The 21,843-nt window shown below is 40.6% G+C and overlaps 1 protein-coding gene and 2 long non-coding RNA genes across 3 annotated transcripts; 1 reads left to right on the forward strand and 2 right to left on the reverse strand.

Moving 5' to 3' along the window:
• The first annotated feature begins 140 nt into the window (after positions 1 to 140).
• On the forward strand, positions 141 to 18,681 carry dthd1 (death domain containing 1). The gene is made up of 10 exons (XM_072459439.1): positions 141 to 377; positions 2,181 to 2,617; positions 4,889 to 5,219; positions 9,488 to 9,667; positions 10,527 to 10,777; positions 12,875 to 13,033; positions 15,125 to 15,417; positions 17,361 to 17,611; positions 17,686 to 17,743; positions 18,314 to 18,681. Exons 1-10 carry the CDS (start codon positions 141 to 143, stop codon positions 18,640 to 18,642), a joined length of 2,526 nt encoding a protein of 841 aa, XP_072315540.1. The 3' UTR covers positions 18,643 to 18,681.
• On the reverse strand, positions 13,337 to 13,946 carry LOC140372035 (uncharacterized). The gene is made up of 3 exons (XR_011928513.1): positions 13,861 to 13,946; positions 13,639 to 13,789; positions 13,337 to 13,549 (listed from the first exon to the last, which is right to left on the reverse strand). It is a non-coding gene; the product is annotated as an uncharacterized lncRNA (long non-coding RNA).
• On the reverse strand, positions 14,061 to 14,425 carry LOC140372036 (uncharacterized). Its single transcript, XR_011928514.1, has 3 exons — positions 14,395 to 14,425; positions 14,167 to 14,326; positions 14,061 to 14,096 (listed from the first exon to the last, which is right to left on the reverse strand). It is a non-coding gene; the product is annotated as an uncharacterized lncRNA (long non-coding RNA).
• Positions 18,682 to 21,843: the final 3,162 nt, after the last annotated feature.

Consider the following 21,843-nt stretch of genomic DNA (forward strand, 5'->3'; position numbering starts at 1 on the left):
CCATGGGAACGTCTTTTTATTGGGGGCCCAGTCGTATTTAAATGGCTTTGGAAGAGATGAGCAAGAATATCCGATGCCAAGAAGTGGACAGAAACGTGAAAAACTAAACTGAGACCTGCTGCGTGTGGATGTAAAACTGGATGGAGCAGGTGGAGGAAGAGGAGGAGGAACAACTAAGCGACACAATTATGGAGGAAGATTTGCATTATAACGCGTTTGTCGACGTGTTGACAGAGCGCATGCGCGGGTTGGAAGCTGCCAAAGTGTCCCGGGATCCGCGGAGGGGACGCGTGGGCGGATGCAAGGGAGCGAGGGGAGGCGGAGGAGACGCGGAGAGGAGAGATGCAGAGATGAAGGAGGTGATGGAGGAAGAAGACGTGCGCGCGAGAGGAAACGACGGGGACAAGGAGGAGGAGGAGGAAGAGGAGGAAGAGGAGGAAGAGGAGGAAGTTTGGAGGCGCAAAGTTTTGGAGAGCATGAGAAAGTTGACGCGTTACCACCTTGACAGAGTGACAGCGTGGAGGGAAGCTGTCAGGGAGTGGGGATGTAGTACCTGTGAGTCGCCACGTGAGGGCGGTGTTGAGCCACATGCACGTGGAGGAGGAGGTACTGTCATTTATTTAGCATATTATTTTTACTGTTTTGAGTTGGAGATTTCATTTGGAATATTTGATTGAGCAGTTGAATACATCATAAAATATTACTGTTACTGTATATTCCATTTGTACTACATCATTTAGAAGGAAGACAACGTGTAGACTGCTACTTAGAGGTTGGAGATAAGTTTAAAAACTGTTTAATATTGTTTTGGAGATGTGGGACGTGTCAAAACTATTGAAAATGACAGCAAAAATATATAAAAATACACTGAACAGAAACAGCTATCGTAATGTCCATAACAAGGGTATAAACGTAGTACCATTACACAGGATGACACTGTATGGTTATAATCTACTGTACTATTAAGTGATATTTTTACCCTTTTGTGGTTAATTGTATGCACTATGCACACTTTTAGCAGTCACTTTTCAGGTGTGTGGACTGTCACCTGCTCGTCTCCATGGAGATGTTGTTGCTTTGCCTGTAATGTTCCGTACAGCCATAAGCTTAAATGTCGTCATTCATTCCATTACAAATGTTTTATTGAGTCTTTCCAAGAGTGAGGTCGCCGATCCGTAGATCTGACCAGTAACTTGAGCAAGCTTTGTCACCTGCTTCTCTCCACGTCGATCCGTGTTCATAATGTCAGAGGTTTGGAGAGTTTGGAGAGAAAATGTTAAATGTTAAATATTGAGTCACCGTTTGGATTCAGAATGTATTTAAAGTGTGATTTATGATTTGAGTTAAAGTAATTGGACGGACAAAACAAATGTCCCAGCATCCTCTGTCCTCGGACAAATGTCCCAGCATCCCCTGTCCTCAGACAAATGTCCCAGCATCCTCTGTCCTCAGACAAATGTCCCAGCATCCCCTGTCCTCAGACAAATTTCCCAGCATCCTCTGTCCTCAGACAAATGTCACAGCATCCTCTGCCTTCAGACAAATGTCCCAGCATCCTCTGCCTTCAGACAAATGTCCCATCATCCTCTGTCCTCAGACGTCCCAGCATCCTCTGTCCTCAGACAAATGTCCCAGCATGTCCTCAGACCTGCCTTCGGGGGAAAGAAAAACTACTACTACTAGATCTGACTCCATCAGACGGACAGATGGACGTGAGATAGACAGTGGAGCTGGACCCACTCTGTAGGAGAACTAGTTCTTCAGGAGGAGAACCAGTTCTTCCAGGCAGATGAAGAACCGCTCATTTGAAGTAGAGACAGTAATGAACAGACACAGATGAACTAAAAAGAATATATGTTGTTAATAGAATAAATAGTCAGAAGCAGAGGATAGAGCTCAAGCTGCCATACTTCCCCCGTAGTTGCTCCCAGGGCAACGTAACTTAAACTGTAGGTTTATATTTCTGTTCCTAACTGGCCTGAGCATGAGCCATTATGGTCTTAAATAAAGAGACTGTGTCGGCCTCTTGGTAAACTCCTGGTAAAGCAGTAACATCTCCATGGAGGAAAGCAGGTAGCAGACCCCAGCAAAGTCACACACTGTAAAGATGAACAAATACCTCAATCAAACCGTGAATATTGCCAGTACTTTTAGTGCTCATGTTCTTACCTCTTTTAGAGGCTGCAGATGTTTCCCTGGCGACCATGTTCCTGAGTGTCACTGAAGACATCAGAGTCATCATAGACAAACTGAACAGCATCACAACTCGACTGGATGAACAAATGTGCCTGCTCTGTTCCAACCGCGGAAACACACGTTCCCAGCAGCCCACCGATGTTGACCCTGCCCCCCAGAATATCAGCCAATCACAAACTCCATCACCGCCAGACGACCTGCACTTGGCCTTCAGTGACCCCGCCGCATTCAACACTGTAGATGATGGAAATGAGTCAGGGCAACCAGACTTGAAGGCAACAACAGGCACTGATGAGATGCTGGACTCGGGACAAGAGGAGGTCAAAGGTCAACACGCTGAGAATGACTGTGCGTCCCTGGAGACAGATGACGAGCACGCCAACAAGAAAGACGGGGCAAACCTGGATTGGATAACAGTTGGGTAGGTTTTTTATCTCCTATTTAGGACTTTTCTGCATTTTTGTTCTTAATTTTACACACATAGATCGATTCAAGGTGCACAAGGACAGAAGGATGTTATGGCTCTGTAAAAGTGCACACATTTTAAATATTGCACATAAGCACATTTCTGATAGACTGCCACATTATTATTTCAATATCTTCACTTGGATTATCGCAAACCATTTCAATGTCAATGTTTGATGGAGTTTAAGTGAAATATATAACATTTAAACTGCTAATATCAGCCATATTGGTTAATACCGTATTTTCTGGACTATAAGTTTTTCATAGTTTTGGCCGGGGTGCGACTTATACTTATATTTAGACTTATATACTTATACTTTTACTCCGGAGCGACTTATATGTGATATTATTTGTTATTTTCACACTTGCAATCTTATTTCATACTCCAGTGCAACTTATATATGTTTTTTTCTTCTCTATTATGCATTATTTGGCTGGTGTGACTTATACTTATAATATGGAAAATATGGCATTCGAATCAAATTGTGTAAATTACTCTTTGAGAACAAGGCCATTTGTCTAAAATATCAGGTGTCGGGATGTATTTACCCAAAACCTGTCTGAGGCCCATAGTTGCATGTGAAGACTCCACTCATTCAGGTCTATGAGCAAATTAAGATCAAGATGAAATAGAATTAGAATTAATTAGAAACAAATATACCTATGGTTTTAATGCAAATAATACATTTTAACTCAGACTGAAAGGATAGATTTAGACAAAAGCTGGGCAAATGTTCTGCTATTAGTGATAGTAGTGATAGTAGTAGTAATAGTAGTAGCTGTTGTAGTTGTAGTAGTCCTTGTAGTTCTTGTAATGGCTGTTGGTAATTGCAGTTGTTGTTGTTGTTGTTGTTGTTGTTGTTGTTGTTGTTGTAGTTACTGTTGTTGCAGCCTAGGTGTAGCAGTATTTGAAGTAGTTGCAGTAGCAGAAGTTGTAGTTGTAGTGACAAAATAAAATATTTTGACAAAATATCTGATTGTGACTTAATGATTTGTGACAATTTAATGTTTTATTGGTATAAATAATGGATTCTAAACATTTGAGCATTAACATTAGCGAGAAGACTGTTTTTTGTATTTGTTCAGCCGTTAGCAGAGGTCTAAACTACAGAGTTAGCAGTGTATTTTGTTGTTTGCAAAGGACTTTTCTAATTATAACATATCTTGTAGTTGTAGCAGAAACAGCAGCAGTAGTAGTAGTAGTAGTAGTAGTAGTAGTAGTAGTAGTAGTAGTAGTAGTAGTAGTAGTAGTGGTAGTGGTGGTAGTAGTAGTAGTAGTAGTAGTAGTAGTAGTAGTAGTAGTAGTAGTAGTAGTAGTAGTGGTAGTGGTGGTAGTAGTAGTAGTAGTAGTAGTGGTAGTGGTGGTAGTAGTAGTAGTAGTAGTAGTAGTAGTAGTGGTAGTAGTAGTAGTAGTAGTAGTAGTAGTAGTGGTAGTGGTGGTAGTAGTAGTAGTGGTAGTAGTAGTAGTAGTAGTAGTAGTAGTAGTAGTGGTAGTAGTAGTAGTAGTAGTAGTAGTAGTGGTAGTGGTAGTAGTAGTAGTAGTAGTAGTAGTAGTAGTAGTAGTAGTAGTAGTAGTAGTAGTAGTGGTAGTGGTGGTAGTAGTAGTAGTAGTAGTAGTAGTAGTAGTGGTAGTAGTAGTAGTAGTAGTAGTAGTAGTAGTAGTAGTAGTAGTAGTAGTAGTGGTAGTGGTGGTAGTAGTAGTAGTAGTAGTAGTGGTAGTAGTAGTAGTAGTAGTAGTAGTAGTAGTAGTAGTGGTAGTGGTGGTAGTAGTAGTAGTAGTAGTAGTAGTAGTAGTGGTAGTGGTGGTAGTAGTAGTAGTAGTAGTAGTGGTAGTAGTAGTAGTAGTAGTAGTAGTAGTAGTAGTAGTAGTAGTAGTAGTAGTAGTAGTAGTGGTAGTAGTAGTAGTAGTAGTAGTAGTGGTAGTGGTGGTAGTAGTAGTAGTAGTAGTAGTAGTAGTGGTAGTGGTGGTAGTAGTAGTAGTAGTAGTAGTGGTAGTGGTGGTAGTAGTAGTAGTAGTAGTAGTAGTAGTAGTAGTAGTAGTAGTGGTAGTGGTGGTAGTAGTAGTAGTAGTAGTAGTAGTGGTAGTGGTAGTGGTAGTGGTAGTGGTAGTGGTAGTGGTAGTAGTAGTAGTAGTAGTAGTAGTAGTAGTAGTAGTAGTAGTAGTAGTAGTAGTGGTAGTAGTAGTAGTCAAAGTGTGTATTGTAATGTAGTTTGTCTCTCCCTGGAGCCTGACAGGAGAGCTGGACAGTGATCACTCGCTCGTACCGGACGCGTGCTTCGTCCGAGCCGCCGCCGGAGCGTCCCGGGCCCTTCGCTGTGACGTAGCAGAGGCCCTCAGCTGCCTCATGGTGACGGGGCCAGAGGAGCTGGTCAGCAGAGTGATCCAGCTCAGGGTCCGAGACGGCGCCCGTGTGTCCTTCCCCGTCGCCGTGGTCATTCCCTTTTACACCCGCCACCGTGGCAACTACAGAGACATCGCTGTGAAGGTGGTGGACGTGGAGAGGAGAGCCAGCTACATCTGTCCCATCACCACCGAGGGAAACTACAGCGGGCACAGGGTGTGTTCAGTCACCTTTGTTTTAACAATGCTTATTAATGACACAAACATCAGCCACTGACATGGTGCTGTTTGTGTTTGTGTATTTATGTGTTTATGTGTTTGTGTCTGTGTGTTTGTATGTTTGTGTGTTTATGTTTATGTATTTGTGTGTTTGTAGGGTAACATACTAGTACAAGTACTGTAAGGTTATGAATGTCCACCCACTTGTGAAGGGGGCGGGGCATTCAGGTTTGATATTGATTATTCAAACATGACACACTGCCTAAGTGTGGGTAAGTTTGAATCGTATCTTTAAGAGTAGAATGGGGCACCAGCCGGATAATCGGCAATTTAACAACTCAGATATCTAGATTAATTAATTAATTAGAATTTTTTTTGCTCGTTGATCTAAAGGTTTGAGAACGTAACCGTGACATTGACCCCTTTTCTGGAAATGAAGGAACACTTAACCAAATGTGGGTTATGAAGATTTAATGACCAAATAATTAAACAGATAAATATGAATTAGGAATATGCAAATGAGTCGATAACAGATGGAAAACACCAGACATGATGGTTCTAGATCTATCTAGGTGTGTTAGAGTTAAGTCTAAGATGAAATTCAGCCTGTGAAGTGCATTCATACGAACGGAACCAGAAGCTGTGATCCTGAGGAGACGGGCCTGCGTGGGGTCCAAGGGCCTGCGTGGGGTCCAAGGGCCTGCTTGGGGTCCAAGGGCCTGCGTGGGGTCCAAGGGCCTGCTTGGGGTCCAAGGGCCTGCGTGGGGTCCAAGGGCCTGCTTGGGGTCCAAGGGCCTGCGTGGAGTCCAAGGGCCTGCTTCGGGTCCAAGGGCCTGCGTGGGGTCCAAGGGCCTGCTTGGGGTCCAAGGGCCTGCGTGGAGTCCAAGGGCCTGCTTAGGGTCCAAGGGCCTGCGTGGGGTCCAAGGGCCTGCTTGGGGTCCAAGGGCCTGCGTGAAGTCCAAGGGCCTGCGTGGAGTCCAAGGGCCTGCTCTGGAGCTCGGCTCTGACGTTGTCTGGCCAAAGAAGGACTGGATCGGTTCTGCGATCTGCGTTCTCCTTGGCTCTGAGGCGTTCTCCTTGGCTCTGAGGCGTTCTCCTTGGCTCTGAGGCGTTCTCCTTGGCTCTGAGGCGTTCCCGAATGAAAAGGCCGTCGTGCTGCTCCACCGATGTGGCTGATCTAAAAGGCTGTGGACTTGAAAAGTTGCAAAAGGTCCTTGCTTGATTTTGCGTGATGCAGCATCAATCACGTTTTTAAAAAACGGGCACAGGTTTCTTAGTTCCTGGAGGGAACATTAGCTTCTCTTGGAAAAGTCTTTGTCCCGTAGCGTAGCATCGCTCACGCTAACTAGGCCCGAGGCCTGCTCCCAAGGCCTCATGGACCTTGCTGGTGGGACCCTGGATGGAGGGTCGAGCTTCGAAAGAAACTCGGATGGAACTCGCTCTGGAGCTCGGATGGTACTGGTCTGTAACTCCCTGCTCTTTCCTTTTGTCTTTTCCCGCGGGGGTTTTGGCGCCGTGGCTTCAGCCAATCAGCATGCACGCTGGGGTCAGAGCTGATAAGGAGACGAGATCTGGCTTTAGGCCACAAGAGTTACACAAAAGGTAAAATTGTCCACAAAACAAGTTATGAAACAGTTAAAATGACATGTTAAACACAATATCACAATATGTACATGTAAAGTCATCTGGTGGACACATTTTTGCAATCTGATGATTGTCTATTAAAACCACTAAAACCGCATAGTCTTTCAGCGTTTTAGCGTTTGTCTTGGAGAGATCGTTACTCTCTGTAATCCAAAAGGAGTCATTTGATGAAAAGTCATTTTCAAAGTTCAGAGCGTCTCTGTTGTCACTATTACATCCTCTTCCTTCTGAGGGCCGTAAACTCCACACGGTTAGGTGATAACACTTTAGCTTGCATTCCTGTCACCATGGCAACAGGGGGAGGACATCTGCATATCCTACATGTTTGTGTTTGTGTGTTTATGTATTTATGTGTTTGTTTGTTTGTTTGTGTGTATGTGTGTTTATGTGTGTATGTATTTGTGTGTTTAAATGTTTGTGTGTTTATGTGTTTGTGTGTTTATGTGTTTGTGTGTTTATGTGTTTGTTTGGGTGTTTGTGTGTTTATGTTTGTGTGTTTATGTCTGTGTGTTTATATGTTTGTGTTTATGTGTTTATGTTTGTGTGTTTATGTGTTTGTGTGTTTATGTGTATGTGTTTGTGTGTTCATGTGTGTTTATGTGTTGTCAGGGCTCCTTTGCAGAGGTGAGAGTGTTAACGTGTTTGTGTGTTTATGTGTTTATGTGTTTATGTGTTTGTGTGTTTGTGTGTGTGTTTGTGTGTTTGTGTGTTTGTGTGTTTGTGTGTTTATGTATTTGTGTGTTTGTGTGTTTGTGTGTTTATGTGTTTATGTGTTTGTGTGTTTGTGTGTTTGTGTATTTGAGTGTTTGTGTGTTTATGTGTTTGTGTGTGTGTGTTTGTGTGTTTGTGTGTGTGTGTGTGTGTGTGTGTGCAGGGCTCCTTTGCAGAGGTGAGAGTGTTTCTGTGTTTGTGTGTTTGTGTGTTGTGTGTTGTCAGGGCTCCTTTGCAGAGGTGAGAGTGTTCATGTGTTTGTGTGTTGTGTGTTGTGTGTTGTCAGGGCTCCTTTGCAGAGGTGAGAGTGTCCATGTGTTTATGTGTTTGTGTGTTTGTGTGTTGTGTGTTGTGTGTTGTCAGGGCTCCTTTGCAGAGGTGAGAGTGTTCATGTGTTTATGTGTGTGTGTGTTTGTGTGTTGTGTGTTGTCAGGGCTCCTTTGCAGAGGTGAGAGTGTTCATGTGTTTATGTGTTTGTGTGTTGTGTGTTGTGTGTTGTGTGTTGTCAGGGCTCCTTTGCAGAGGTGAGAGTGTCCATGTGTTTATATGTTTGTGTGTTTGTGTGTTGTGTGTTGTGTGTTGTCAGGGCTCCTTTGCAGAGGTGAGAGTGTTCATGTGTTTATGTGTGTGTGTGTTTGTGTGTTGTGTGTTGTCAGGGCTCCTTTGCAGAGGTGAGAGTGTTCATGTGTTTATGTGTTTGTGTGTTGTGTGTTGTGTGTTGTCAGGGCTCCTTTGCAGAGGTGAGAGTGTTCATGTGTTTATGTGTTTGTGTGTTTGTGTGTTGTGTGTTGTCAGGGCTCCTTTGCAGAGGTGAGAGTGTTCATGGGTTTATGTGTTTGTGTGTTTGTGTGTTGTGTGTTGTCAGGGCTCCTTTGCAGAGGTGAGAGTGTTCATGTGTTTATGTGTTTGTGTGTTGTGTGTTGTGTGTTGTCAGGGCTCCTTTGCAGAGGTGAGAGTGTTCATGTGTTTATGTGTTTGTGTGTTTGTGTGTTGTGTGTTGTCAGGGCTCCTTTGCAGAGGTGAGAGTGTTCATGTGTTTATGTGTTTGTGTGTTTGTGTGTTGTGTGTTGTCAGGGCTCCTTTGCAGAGGTGAGAGTGTTCATGTGTTTATGTGTTTGTGTGTTGTGTGTTGTCAGGGCTCCTTTGCAGAGGTGAGAGTGTTCATGTGTTTATGTGTTTGTGTGTTGTGTGTTGTGTGTTGTCAGGGCTCCTTTGCAGAGGTGAGAGTGTTCATGTGTTTATGTGTTTGTGTGTTTGTGTGTTGTGTGTTGTCAGGGCTCCTTTGCAGAGGTGAGAGTGTTCATGTGTTTATGTGTTTGTGTGTTTGTGTGTTGTGTGTTGTCAGGGCTCCTTTGCAGAGGTGAGAGTGTTCATGTGTTTATGTGTTTGTGTGTTGTGTGTTGTCAGGGCTCCTTTGCAGAGGTGAGAGTGTTCATGTGTTTATGTGTTTGTGTGTTTGTGTGTTGTGTGTTGTCAGGGCTCCTTTGCAGAGGTGAGAGTGTCCATGTGTTTATGTGTTTGTGTGTTTGTGTGTTGTGTGTTGTCAGGGCTCCTTTGCAGAGGTGAGAGTGTTCATGTGTTTATGTGTTTGTGTGTTGTGTGTTGTGTGTTGTCAGGGCTCCTTTGCAGAGGTGAGAGTGTTCATGTGTTTATGTGTTTGTGTGTTTGTGTGTTGTGTGTTGTCAGGGCTCCTTTGCAGAGGTGAGAGTGTTCATGTGTTTATGTGTTTGTGTGTTTGTGTGTTGTGTGTTGTCAGGGCTCCTTTGCAGAGGTGAGAGTGTTCATGTGTTTATGTGTTTGTGTGTTTGTGTGTTGTGTGTTGTGTGTTGTCAGGGCTCCTTTGCAGAGGTGAGAGTGTTCATGTGTTTATGTGTTTGTGTGTTTGTGTGTTTGTGTGTTGTGTGTTGTCAGGGCTCCTTTGCAGAGGTGAGAGTGTACGCACTCGGCCTGTTTGCTGTGGTTTCCTGTTTGAAACGAGAAAACTACACGGTTCCCAGGAAGGGGGTGTGTCTTAAACTGTCCATGGATCCTAGAATCTGTCTCACGTACCTCCCAGCATGCTTCACTGCTCCTGTCATGGCTCAAGCAATGGTAATGTCAGATAGTAATGTTAATGTGTAATGTTTAAAGAAGTAAAAAAGTATATACATGGTTTTGTTTTAGGTTTGGACAGTACAAGTTGCAGTAATAATATGATAATTTTGTTATTTCTCCAAAAAAATAGTTTTTACTTGTTACTGTTTACTATTATAATAACTACTACGATAACTATAACTACAATAATTTAGATACCTCTACTTATAGTGCGTATGCCAGACTTTATTTTGTGTTTTTATACCTGTTATAAATGTAAATCAATATAAATATATAAATATAAATTACAGTTTTACACAAATTTGCAGAAAATTACAGGAAGTGACATCACACTCCTTCCATCCACAGTTTATGCAGAATTTACACAAAACAAACAACTCTCTAAACATTAACTACATAAAAAAAGATTATCTCAAATATTTTTATACGCCAAATTGTTTTTAAATTGTAATTTCCTAGTGTGATGTCATCAAATACAACCCGGAAGTAAAATTACAAACCTTAAAAATGTGCTATTCTGGGATAAAAAAAATGTGAAGATCTTTTAGCCCAATTTTAAATATATTTATCTTAACTGCATTTTAGTTGTAGTCCTACCTGTCATAGGCACGTTAAATGTATAATTATCAGTCTGCGATTGAATTGGATTTCTTTTCGAATACAGAAGCTCAGGACGCTTCAAAATGGTCATTATCATTATCATTTTTAATTTTTAATTTTAATTTTAATTTTAATTTTAATTTCCCCCCAATTCTATGGAAAATTATTCTATTAAATTCATGTTAGAAGCTAACACCAAAGACATTTTTTGAAGAAGCTAATTCAAAATCATGGCCTATGTTTGTTGTTGTGTCAGATCCAGCCTTTAGAAGCGGTCCTTCTGTCTGCGGTGAAGTCCAGGAGTGAAGACTATGGCGCGGTGGTCTCTACAAGTCCTCTAGTGTACCTGACTCACCCGTCGTGCCAGGCCTTGAGGAGAGCCCTCACCCTCACACTCCCATGTGCCCCCAAACCCAAGCAGAAGAGCGGGACGTTAGACGAGGCGGCGCGTGGTTATGGTCAGCTCATCACCGCTACCTTGAAATGGGGTTCTGCCTGCTCAGTGAGGTCAGTGTGTGCAGAGGTCAGAGGTCACAGAAGCAGACTTTAATGGCAGCAACGAAAACACGCCTACAATAAACATCTAAAATAAGAGTTAATTATGTGCTTGAAATATGTAGTATTTGTCTGGTTTGAGTATATTTTGACTACCTTGAACTTAGATTAAATGTCAAAATACAAAATAAGAAAAAATAAAGCATTTTCTAAGTTGAAATGAGAAAAAAATATTCCTACACTTGAAATAATAACAAAACTTGCTTGTTCTGTTGGCAAAGCTTATTTTAAGATAGTCAAATATACTCCAAACAAGATAAATACTACTTATATCAATCACTTTCTTGACATATTGTCTTTTTTCCAGTTTAGTATGAGATGAAGTTACTGAACTGAACCTGAGAAGTCGATTTGATGACTTTGTTTCAAACACATAAAATATATATCATAATGAAACATGGACAATAATTAAGGAATAAAGTCATCACATGTTCAAAAGGGAGCGGGAAGAAGTTGAATTTTCATTTTCCACCTCAGCAAAGTTCTTATGCACATCACACTTATTCAGACACGTTTAATCAAGTCCAGAATGTTACATCTAATATTAAATATTAAAAGCCCCACAAGTCATTAGAATAACACATTAGAAGGTACAGTAATATTACAGTTTTCTAGTGGTTCTTTTCTTCCTCCTCTCTATAGCTTTTAAAAAGGCATTAACTTGTGTTTGATTTGAAATTGTGCACTTAAATAGATAAATAGATAGCAAACTTGCCAAAATAAATTATACATAGTGTCATGCTCCCACAGAGTCCTCCCCTTTCCCCGTCACAGAAACAGCTCCTACAGACTTATAAACACTGATAAACACTGATACTTATGAAACAAATACACAGTTTCACTTCTTGTAATGCAGAACACAAGCTGTTCAAAGTGAGTCTGTGCCTTGGGATTTTCAAATTTAACCTCTTTTAATATTTATACCTGTTTTTTTTATCATGAAACTTGTTTTGTCAGATGTTTTTTTTTGCTGACTAATAAAAGTGGCAGCATTTGTAAATCATTATGTCATAAAGTGTCATTATTGTTTTATTTTAAGAATAGTGGATTTGTGCGCTCAGTAAAAACAACTGTGTGTATTATTCAAATAGCTCTTTATTGTACTAAGAATAATGGATTTAAAGAACTTTCTCCACACCATAGAGCAGGAGTTAGGTTTAGGATCAGGTTCAGTTACAGAAGTCATAGTAATTATAAAAGTATCAAGTAGTAGTACAAGTTGAAGAATCAGCTGCAACACTTGTTCTGGTGGAAGCAGCGGAAACCTTTCTTCTTCTTTTTTTAGGGACTTAACTAAATTCATTATTATCCACTACAATTACTCGTTTTCATTGTGGTACTTAATGCAATTTATGCTTTAATTTATAGTGAATTGGTGAGGAAAAAATAAATAAAATAAATAAAATAAATAAAATAAATAAAATAAATAAAATGAATAAAATGAATAAAATGAATAAAATGAATAAAATGAATAAAATGAATAAAATGAATAAAATAAATAAAATAAATAAAATAAATTTAAAATATATACTAAATAAATAAATAAATAAAATAATAAATTAAATCCTGTGTGTTTTTTTACACTATGCTATAATGTAACTTTTTCAGAATAGTTACACTGACTGGACCATGTAATACTTTTTCATGCAGATATTTAGTAGTCTGTAACTAAATACATTTTCAGTACAAGTATTCTTCCTGAAACTATTTATGAATGACTTATTTTTATTTTCAAGTGACAATAATTTGAATGTGTTTTTCCAACTGTAGCATACTATGTAATACAGTACTTTTACACACACTAAACTCAAATACCAGAAGCTGAAGCAGGTGCATTACATACAAAGGTTGAGTGCACAGTTCCCTAAAACTGTCAAATATTACATCGTGTTTACTTTGTTTCACTTCTACTTTTTTCCATAATATGCTTTCCTTGGATCACACCTTGATCTGACCACAAGAGGGCAACACGCACATAAATGACATATCATCTTGTGTTGAAAGAATTGAACTGATTTTATGATATTATATTTGTGCGTTCTTTTTTAGGACGCTCCCAGATTGTGCAAAGTCAAGTAAAGAGAGCCACGATGAGTTCCTGGTTCTTCTGGGGTACAAAGAACAGCAGTGGAGCACTTTGGAGAAGATCACAGTCAGGAACCAGCAAAAAGGGCTCGTGTCGTTTGAAGTGACAGAAAACTATGACAGGTTCGGCTTCAAACTATGTAAGAATGGTGGGAAATGGCCGCACAGTCTAGGAAAACTGCATTTCTGTTGTCTTTATTGAATTTTAAAGTTATAACAATCTGGTGTAGGCCTGGGGGTGAAAGAGTAACGTAATAATGTGGTATTGTTGAGATGATTCCTTTAGCAAAGCAGGAAAAAGGAGAACCTGGTGGAAAATATTGCACAAACAGAAAGAAATGTATTGATTTGATTCAATTAATTTGTAATTTCGGACAATTAAACGTAAAAAACATAAAATATTAGTGAGAAAATGACCACTTTTCATCAGTATTCTTACAGTTTATGCAGTCGCTTTGAGCCAATGTAAATAATGAGACAAATAGCGATGAAAGGCAAGTACATCCAAACCAAAAGTACAAATACTGCCGACAGTACAAGTGTTAAAGTCGAAGGATCTCTTGATGTGGTCATAGTAGGACTTGTAGATGGCCGCGTTGTGTGACTTTGTCCGTTGTATTTCCACACAAACAGATACATCTGAAGAATAGAGCAATATTATTCGAGAAAACAGTCATAATTACTGTAAAAACTGTACATTTAAAACAACAAACACATCTTTTACTCACCATATTTCCTCTCCGTGCCTGATTGCTGAACTCTGACAGCAATTCTCGGCAGTTTGAGGGATTGAAACGTCGCACTTTCCTGCTTTTGCCCCACATCGACACGGCGAGAACAGTCTGGCAGCTCGCACGGAAGAGGAAGACGTAATAAATCCTATATGGAGTCACAAAACAGAGTAAACATGTCAATATAAGTTATACATTGTGTACAATAGACGTGTGTACCTTTTCACTGGAACGCAGTTTGCAGTTTTAGTCTTCTGTAGAGCACCACAAAGCAACATCGCCATGAAAACGAACGGAGATTCCTGAATTTGCTGTGGTTTATTGAGGAGAATACAGAGACTAAAGCACATAACGGTTAAATCTGATGCTCTAGGCGGTGAAAATATATATATATATACATCATTTTTAGCGGCATACCTTTTGGTGAAGTAAAGCCTTTTCCGTTTCCGCTTTGTCTTTTAAATAAATAACACAGTGGGTGAATTCAATGTGAACGTTGTATTAGACATTTAGCGCTATACTCACAATGACTGGCGCTTGTTGTCTGAAGGTTTTAGGCCCAAACAGCGATTTGTACAGCGTCATTAGGTTAGCCGGGTGCTGGGCCACGTCCAAACACTGACCGCTGGCAGTGACCGTCATCAGGAGACCCCCGATCACGTAGAGCAGCAGGAACACGTTGTCCCTGCTCGGTTTGAGTGCGTAGAGTTAGAAAAAGTGCAATAGCGATCGTGAAAATGATCTGAAACTTACTTCTGGACGGTTAATTCTAAGGGTCGCTTCATAAGAAATTAATCCTGCAAGTGCAATGAAAAGATTAAAAAAGATACATATGAAGTGGTCTTTGGAAATGTTTAAAAATAGCTTGTAGTAGTTTGATTGTAACTTCTTCACTTTATATAACTTGTAACATTATTCAAACTTGTATTGCAACTACATTCAGATGAGCAGAGTTTATGTACTTCTAACTGTGCTATAACTATTCTAAGCTACATACATTATTTGATGAAATGATTAACAATAATATTACGTAATAGATTTGGATTTGCCCAACGTCTTTAGCAGATTTAAACTGGTTTAGATCACAACACTACAACTTCCTTTCACATTCAAATCCATAGATGCTTGTTGTCATTAATGAACATAAAGATTTTCACTTACCAGTTTGACTCTCGTATGTATCCTTTGTCATTTATGTTTCTTTACGTTCCCATGATCTGAAGTAGACTATGCAGCTTTACTTTACATAAGGGCTTAAGGGGGCGGCACTATGGATTTAGGGTGTAAATGCCTTGAATTCCAGGGTAGAACACGTCTTAAGTCAGAATTAACATAATCGCCCCAAGTGCAAATGTAATCTCCTGAACAGCATTAGCAATAGGAACTTTCATTTCAGCTTTGATCGTCCATTGTCTATTCTAAGGCTGCTTCACTCATAATATCTCATCTTTTCTTCCATTATTAACTGCTTTGATCCTTGCAGGCTCCTCGTCGTGCGTCTCCTCTCGACACTAAGTCCTTGCCACCTCGTCTCCTTGGTCGAGGGTCTAGAAGAGGCGGTGTATTGTCACGCCGTCGCCGTCGTCCTCCTGAGGCAGAGGGAAGACCCTCGCGCCGTGATGGTCGCTTTGGTGCTGAGCAAAGACCTGGCGTGGGAACTGTCCAAACTGAAGGCCCGCGGATTCAGCAGCAGCACCACAGACAGCTCACTGGAGATCACCATGTGCGAGGGAGACCGACTGCTGCTGCGCTTCAGCGGGAACATCACGTCTGAGGGTAAGATATGTACGTCGTTTACGGGAAACAGAAGAGCCATTTAGTCACTTTATTCTGTAAAAAATGATTGAATAAACTTATGGTTGATTCAAGTTTCACTGAGTAACTTTTGCTGCTAAATGCTTGTCTCCATGAAGGTGCCAGTTGATATTGTGTATATTTGTTTGTTTGTTTGTTTGTCCGTTTGTTTGTTTGTTTGTTTGTTTGTTTGTTTGTTTGTTTGATATTTCAACTGGAGTCTGAAATCAGGAGTGACTGATTTGCCAGGAATGTTCAAAAAATGCAAGTTAAATGTGTTTCCTGCTATAGTGTGGAATATTATCATTTGAATATAGAACGTTTGATCTAGTACATTTTACATCCTCAATAATGTTTCTATAGGATAAAGTTGGCATAAATATCATTGAAGCAAGAAAGTATAAGTTATGATTGGATATATACAAGAAAAGACATGTATAATTAAGTCAAAAAGGTTGTGAACCGCTGGTTAATGAGACCCTGGATTATTTACTTCACCCAGTGTTTACATGTTGCTTTGTTTAGCGCATCTCCATTTCTTATGAAGATTAGTTTACTACTAGCCTGTACAAAATGGCCGTTGTTTCTCACATTCAAAAAGAAATGGGTACGGAAAAACACATTTTACAATTATACAAAGATCTCACACATACAGGTGATTTATTGTATTGTAGTATGTGTATTTTGCTATTATGTGTTTGACGCACCAGTGATAAAATATTCTAGATCTGCAGTGGCTGTTGGGCCTTCCTCCCACACAGCAGCCTGTGAAATAAACAGGATAAATCAGAGGTTTGTCCACAAAACGATGCCACTGCCTATTTACAAGTGATGCTGTTAGAGAGTGTGAAGTATCAATACCCAGATACAAATACTAAAACTAATATCCAAACTAGACTCATTTTAACACATTTAAATCATTTTGAAAAATAAACAAGGCAGAAATGTGAGCTTTTCAGAATTTAAAAAGGTCATTATCTACCAGAACAAAGTAGTTGAAATCGGTATCAGGTTTTCTACTTAGTAACGAAATCTGTGTGTATTATTGTTTATTGTGACACAATGATCCCGCTCTATGAAGGCAACACTTAACAGCTAAACTAAACTGTAGCTGTATTGTCACATTCCACAAAATGAGCTGATGTATGTTTGTATTTGTGATTTCATTACTTCCTAATCAAAAACACATATTTCTTTTGTTGAAAATGACAGCGAGGAGGAATATGTACGGACCACTCTCACATTAGTACAAAATAAATGAATACCAGGACATTACAGCTCATTGAACTAAAATGCAGTTAAGTTTTATATATTTAAAACTGCTAAAAATGATTTAAAAAAATGTGATCACAGAATAGCACTTGTTTTAGGTTTATAATTAAACTTCCTGTTTGTAATCGATGACACCACAGTAGGAAATTACTAGGATAATTATAAGGAAAAAACTCCCAACGTCCCATTTTTTTTTATTTGACAAATGAAAATATATGAGAGCAATTGTTTTTGTGGGATTACTGTTTAGAGAATCAAGTTTATTTTGTGTAAATTATGCATAAACTTCTGGAATGAGTAGCCCTGGTGTGATTCCTTCCTGTAATTTTCTAGTTTTTTCCACTTTTCTCCACGAATACCAACTCGATTGGTGTAAAACTATAATTTATATGTACAACAGATAAAAATACACCAAATAATGTCATTTGGACTGGATTCATACACCCTCTTTAAAGATGCACTGTGTAACTTTTCTTGTTGAGAGTCTGTCATTGGGCCTAGTTACAGATCCGTAGCGACCTGAAAACTACTGTATGTCACTTTAATTTTAACAAGAAGAAGACAGGCCCCTCACCAAAAAAGCGATATTGACTGCTTGACCGGTTGTTTGTTGTTGCCATGACTCCCATAACTAGCGGTACATTACGTTGCAGGGGCGCGTAACTCCCAGAACGAGCACACGTCAGAGTGGATCGCCTTTCACAGCCAGAGGACCAACCACCTCACCGTACGCCTCACCGAAGTGGACCCGTTTGGGAACCACAGCTCCAGCCACTACAAGGGCACGGCCGTGTTCCATAAGGTCAACAGGGGTCAGCTGGACCGGTCATGTGACTGCCCGGGGTCTGTAAACGTGAAGCTGCTGGGAGATCCCATCTGCAAGCTGCCTCTGGCTCTACCCAAGGTGCCGCGGAGGTCGCCCGCTCTTTAACCGAGGGACAAAAACACAAATCAACTGTTTTTTTCTTTTGATTTCAGCGGGAAAAGGATGTTAGTCGGCTGAATGTGACTCGGCTGAAGATTTGTGAAGATACTTGTAAGTTTCAAATCGATTTCATTCATACTTGTAGATAAAATCCTCACACTTCCAGTTCATTAACTCTTGAGAAAAGGTTGATACGTTCTATCCAAAGAACCTTATATCCTGAGTAAAACCATCTACCTGGTCAATATCGTCAATTGTTTCATATTTCGTAGTTGGCAAAGGACGATATTGACATTTTCAGTCACAATTATCATCACCAAAATAATTGCGAGTGACAATAATATCACAATAATTATCGGGGAAAAAACGCTAAGGAAACGCGCTTAAATGACCGTACAGGTGTCATCATCATGTATTCAATTTAAAAAGCCACAAATCATTATAATTAACAATAGAAGAAGATAACTTTGTGGGTACGTAGCTATTTTTGGTGGTACACTTCTGATTATTAACATGTTTATTCAAAATGTACCACAAACAATTGTTATACTCCATTTCTAGACCTAAAAATTGGCCGTACAATCACAAAACATGTACATATTAGTTTTTTTGTAGTGTTTGGCCACATCCTTTTCATCCTTTCTCTCCATCTCATCTCCTGCCTCTCCTCCTCTGGTCCAGCTCGCTCCCTGCCCGACTGCCTCCTGCTCTGGCTGTCGGAGCAGCTCTCGGCGGAGGAGCTGTCCCTGCTGGTGCCGTCCCTGCGCCTGCGTCGGAGCGCGGCCCAGCTCGTGAAGCTCCGGGCGGGGGACAGTCTGTCGGGGCAGGCCTTGCACCTCCTGCTCATGTGGAGGAGAACGCTGCCGGCCTCTCCGCACCAGTCCAACGTCAATCATCTGGCCAACTGCTTGGCCAAGAGCGGCAGACCGGACCTGGCCCGAGAGCTGCTGCTCAGACAGACTGCCATCAGCAAGCAGGCCTCAGGGGACGCGGGGGATACAGGAGAATAGGTCGTGGCAGTGTTGTGATGCAGCCACAAGGGGTCAGTAGTGCACCACGGGATTCTACGCTGTTAAATGTTAGCAGTGTGTGTGGGGGGAAATAATAATCCAAGTAGTTCTGGAGTCTCAATGAACCAATATTTTGTTACGTTCAAACTACACGTTTTATAAAAGTGTAATAATGCGTGTTTTCTCAGGTCGCTGTGGAGGAAATTTATATCACACTATATTTCACTTCCACAGCGATAAAACAGAAATGAAAATATAATACGGTCAGTTAATAGAGCATTAAATATACATTTGTCTTTTTTTTTTTTTTTTTTACATAGTTGATCACATTTTTCCCTATTAAAACTACTGTTACAAACTATTTAATTTGACAAATAGGTGCACTTTATTTGAGTGAAACAGTTTAAGTAGTACTGATGTTACATTTAAGCACCACTGCAAAAATGTGCCAAGAATGCAGTGCAGATTTATGAATTTTTTAATATTACAGTTGCAGCCAACAATCACGCTTACAAAAGAGTTGACCGTACAATATAACAAGTAAAACCAACGCAAACCTAATGACATAATGATGTTACGTTTTTAGCACATGGTTTATTCATAATTCAGAGCAGTTGTTTGTTTGTCCTCATGTTTATGTCCCAGTGAAGTATCATAGTATTTCACCTGCTGTAAATAGTGTAGTACACGTTGAACATTAATAAACTCTGAATAAACTGCTCTCAAATGCGCCAATAATGTCACCGTGCACCGTTTGCATGCGTTTAGATTGTGAGAAAAGGCCAGATTACCTAAAAATCTGTAACATCGTCGAGAGAACGCTCTTTTCTAATAGTTTCAGACTTATTAAAAAGACATTGTAAATTCGTGACAACTGAGCCCACCTCCTGCAGACACGCCTTTTTACGCCACTCTCCTGCCATTTGCATCCGCCGTGTGCCTTTTAGCGTCCGTCCCCCTGCTGCGTGACATTCTGAGCACCCTTAGTCATGCTGTACTGTACTGTACTGTGGTGTGTGTGTGTGTGTGTGTGTGTGTGTGTGCGTGTGCGTGTGTGTGTGTGTGCAGCGCCTCCCCGTGGAGCCCCCATAACGCTGCGAGTGGGAGGCCAGTTAATGAGGCGAGAAAGTGCACCAGGTAATGCATTAAACAAGACTACGTGTCACTCAAATCCATTCCGCATTAAACCCTTTCATTGCTCCTCAACCCACACTTGTGCCTAATCAAACTCCTCCTAAATGTCCGTCTGGTTGCAGTTTTTGCGCCCCGAGAGTGGGCGACCAAAGGGGGGCCGTCATTAGTCGAGCATCAAGCCATCAGACACGCACTCGCACACGCACTCGGGGGTCCTGGCGAAAGGTAAATGTCACCCAAAGATCACCCGCGGCATGAGGAAATCCTTTCTTCTCTCATTTTTTTTTTTTTTTTTATCTTCGCCCCTTTACATTATTGAAAAGGCCAACGCAGCAAGGCACTCTGGGGGGTCGTCCGTAAGGGATGCGGGGGGTCGGTATCTCACGTAGAGGCAGGAAGAGTAAAAATTGATTAAAAGCGGCGTGTGGAACTTCCTGCTGTACACGGAGCTGTCAGAAAGTAGAAATAGTCAAATGTCATCGGGATTCTAAGGCAGGCGTGGAGGAGCATACGCACCGTCCTGTCTAATACGGAGCCATGACGACCCAGGGGCCCCCGTACCGGGTAATACTTGAAAGCTTTTGCCAGCACACAGACTGTCAGCAGCAGAGCACTGAAGCGAGGGTCTCTTAATTAGCTTGGGTTTGCTGTTGCCCCTGACGGCTGCTTTTAGGAAACTTTCTGCATCAAATCAGACAATCGAACTTAACGACTTCAAACTATAGGGAATACAACTTTTGTCTCTGTTTGTCACTTGTTGGACGCGGCAGTTTTAGTCACTACTCACTTCAGGTGGTCATTGAAGGGATGGTTTTGTTTTTGATGTTCCCTGAAGAATATTATTCAAAATGTCACTTTTTTCTATCACATTCATTCTATTTATCATATTATCTCTCAAAAACGCACCATTGATGACTGGGGCATTAGAACTACTCCGGATTTGAATTGATTGTAGATAAGATAAATGCTCTTTACACACCATATGGTAAAAAACAGCAAAATAAGAACACAAATTGAGACTGTAATATAAAATCTATACATTTTACAAAGCATTATGTCGGGTAACAGCCAGTGAAGCGACTGAAAACATGTCCAGAATACTGATTTAGATTATAGCTGTATTCTGGTGCAGTTACTCTTTCATTTAGTGGTATTCAGAAGAAAGTTACTGAAATCAGGGGAATACATCGTGGTATTTGATCATGAAATTCAGGCTTCAAACTAAGAGAAAAATAGAAAAAGCAGCTCTTATTGTGACAGAATGTGTAATATTTCCCCGCTCTAATTTATGACAAAATAAAAAAAGAATAAACAGTGACTCTAAAACACAAAGCTGCTTTAATGGCAACACAATGTGAAAGCATTCTAGGTATTTAGACCAAGTGACGGAATATGTTACAGTTAAAACACATTTTAATGCAGATATTCAGTATTCTGTGACTAAATACATTTTCAAGTATCCTTCCCATCACTGGTAATAACTCATAGAGAAGCTACTGACAGGGATGCAATTTCAAGCCAAATATAAATACGATATCTTCAAAATGTTGCATATAACAGGAAGCCTAAACCCATTAAGACTGTTATTCTTTTCTGGTAAGCAATAGAACCATTTCCAAGCTGTAAAAAGAAAACTTTGCCAACGTCAATAATAAAGTTATTTTGCGGTGTTCAAATTCAACACCTCTAACGCTGATCTAAGATGACATGTGGACAAATTGGACTTTTCCTGTCTGGCTGAATTATTGACAGGGAGTTAGGCGGGTGCTATGGATCCGCGCTGAACTGTGAGATGAGGGAAAACAGAGGCCGTGATGGAGCCGCTCGGACGGACGGACGGACGAGGTGCACTGGGGCCGCTCTACACAAGCGCACTTTCACGTTCTGTGGTTATAAATAGGGATGTTATGTGTTATTTTAGAGGTAAAACTGAAGCCTCACGAGCTGTTTCTTGTCTGTTTTCTGTTTCTCACACCATTATGAACAAATGAACCACTTTATTTCACTTAATCTTTCACTTTGAATGTTCAACTCGCAATGGAAATCTACTATATTTATTAATCGTAT

Source organism: Eucyclogobius newberryi, unplaced genomic scaffold (assembly GCF_026437365.1).
Source record: "Eucyclogobius newberryi isolate DKJ021-1_F unplaced genomic scaffold, fEucNew1.0.hap1 SCAF_22, whole genome shotgun sequence".
Lineage (NCBI taxonomy): Eukaryota > Metazoa > Chordata > Actinopteri > Gobiiformes > Gobiidae > Eucyclogobius > Eucyclogobius newberryi.

Excerpts from the sequence above, each read along its gene's own strand:
- dthd1 (XM_072459439.1), top strand. The coding sequence starts at position 141 with ATGGAGCAGGTGGAGGAAGAGGAGGAGGAACAACTAAGCGACACAATT. Across the intron at positions 13,034-15,124 it reads GTGACAGAAAACTATGACAG|GCTCCTCGTCGTGCGTCTCC; the intron begins GTTCGGCTTCAA and ends TGATCCTTGCAG. Across the intron at positions 17,612-17,685 it reads TGCCTCTGGCTCTACCCAAG|CGGGAAAAGGATGTTAGTCG; the intron begins GTGCCGCGGAGG and ends TTTTGATTTCAG.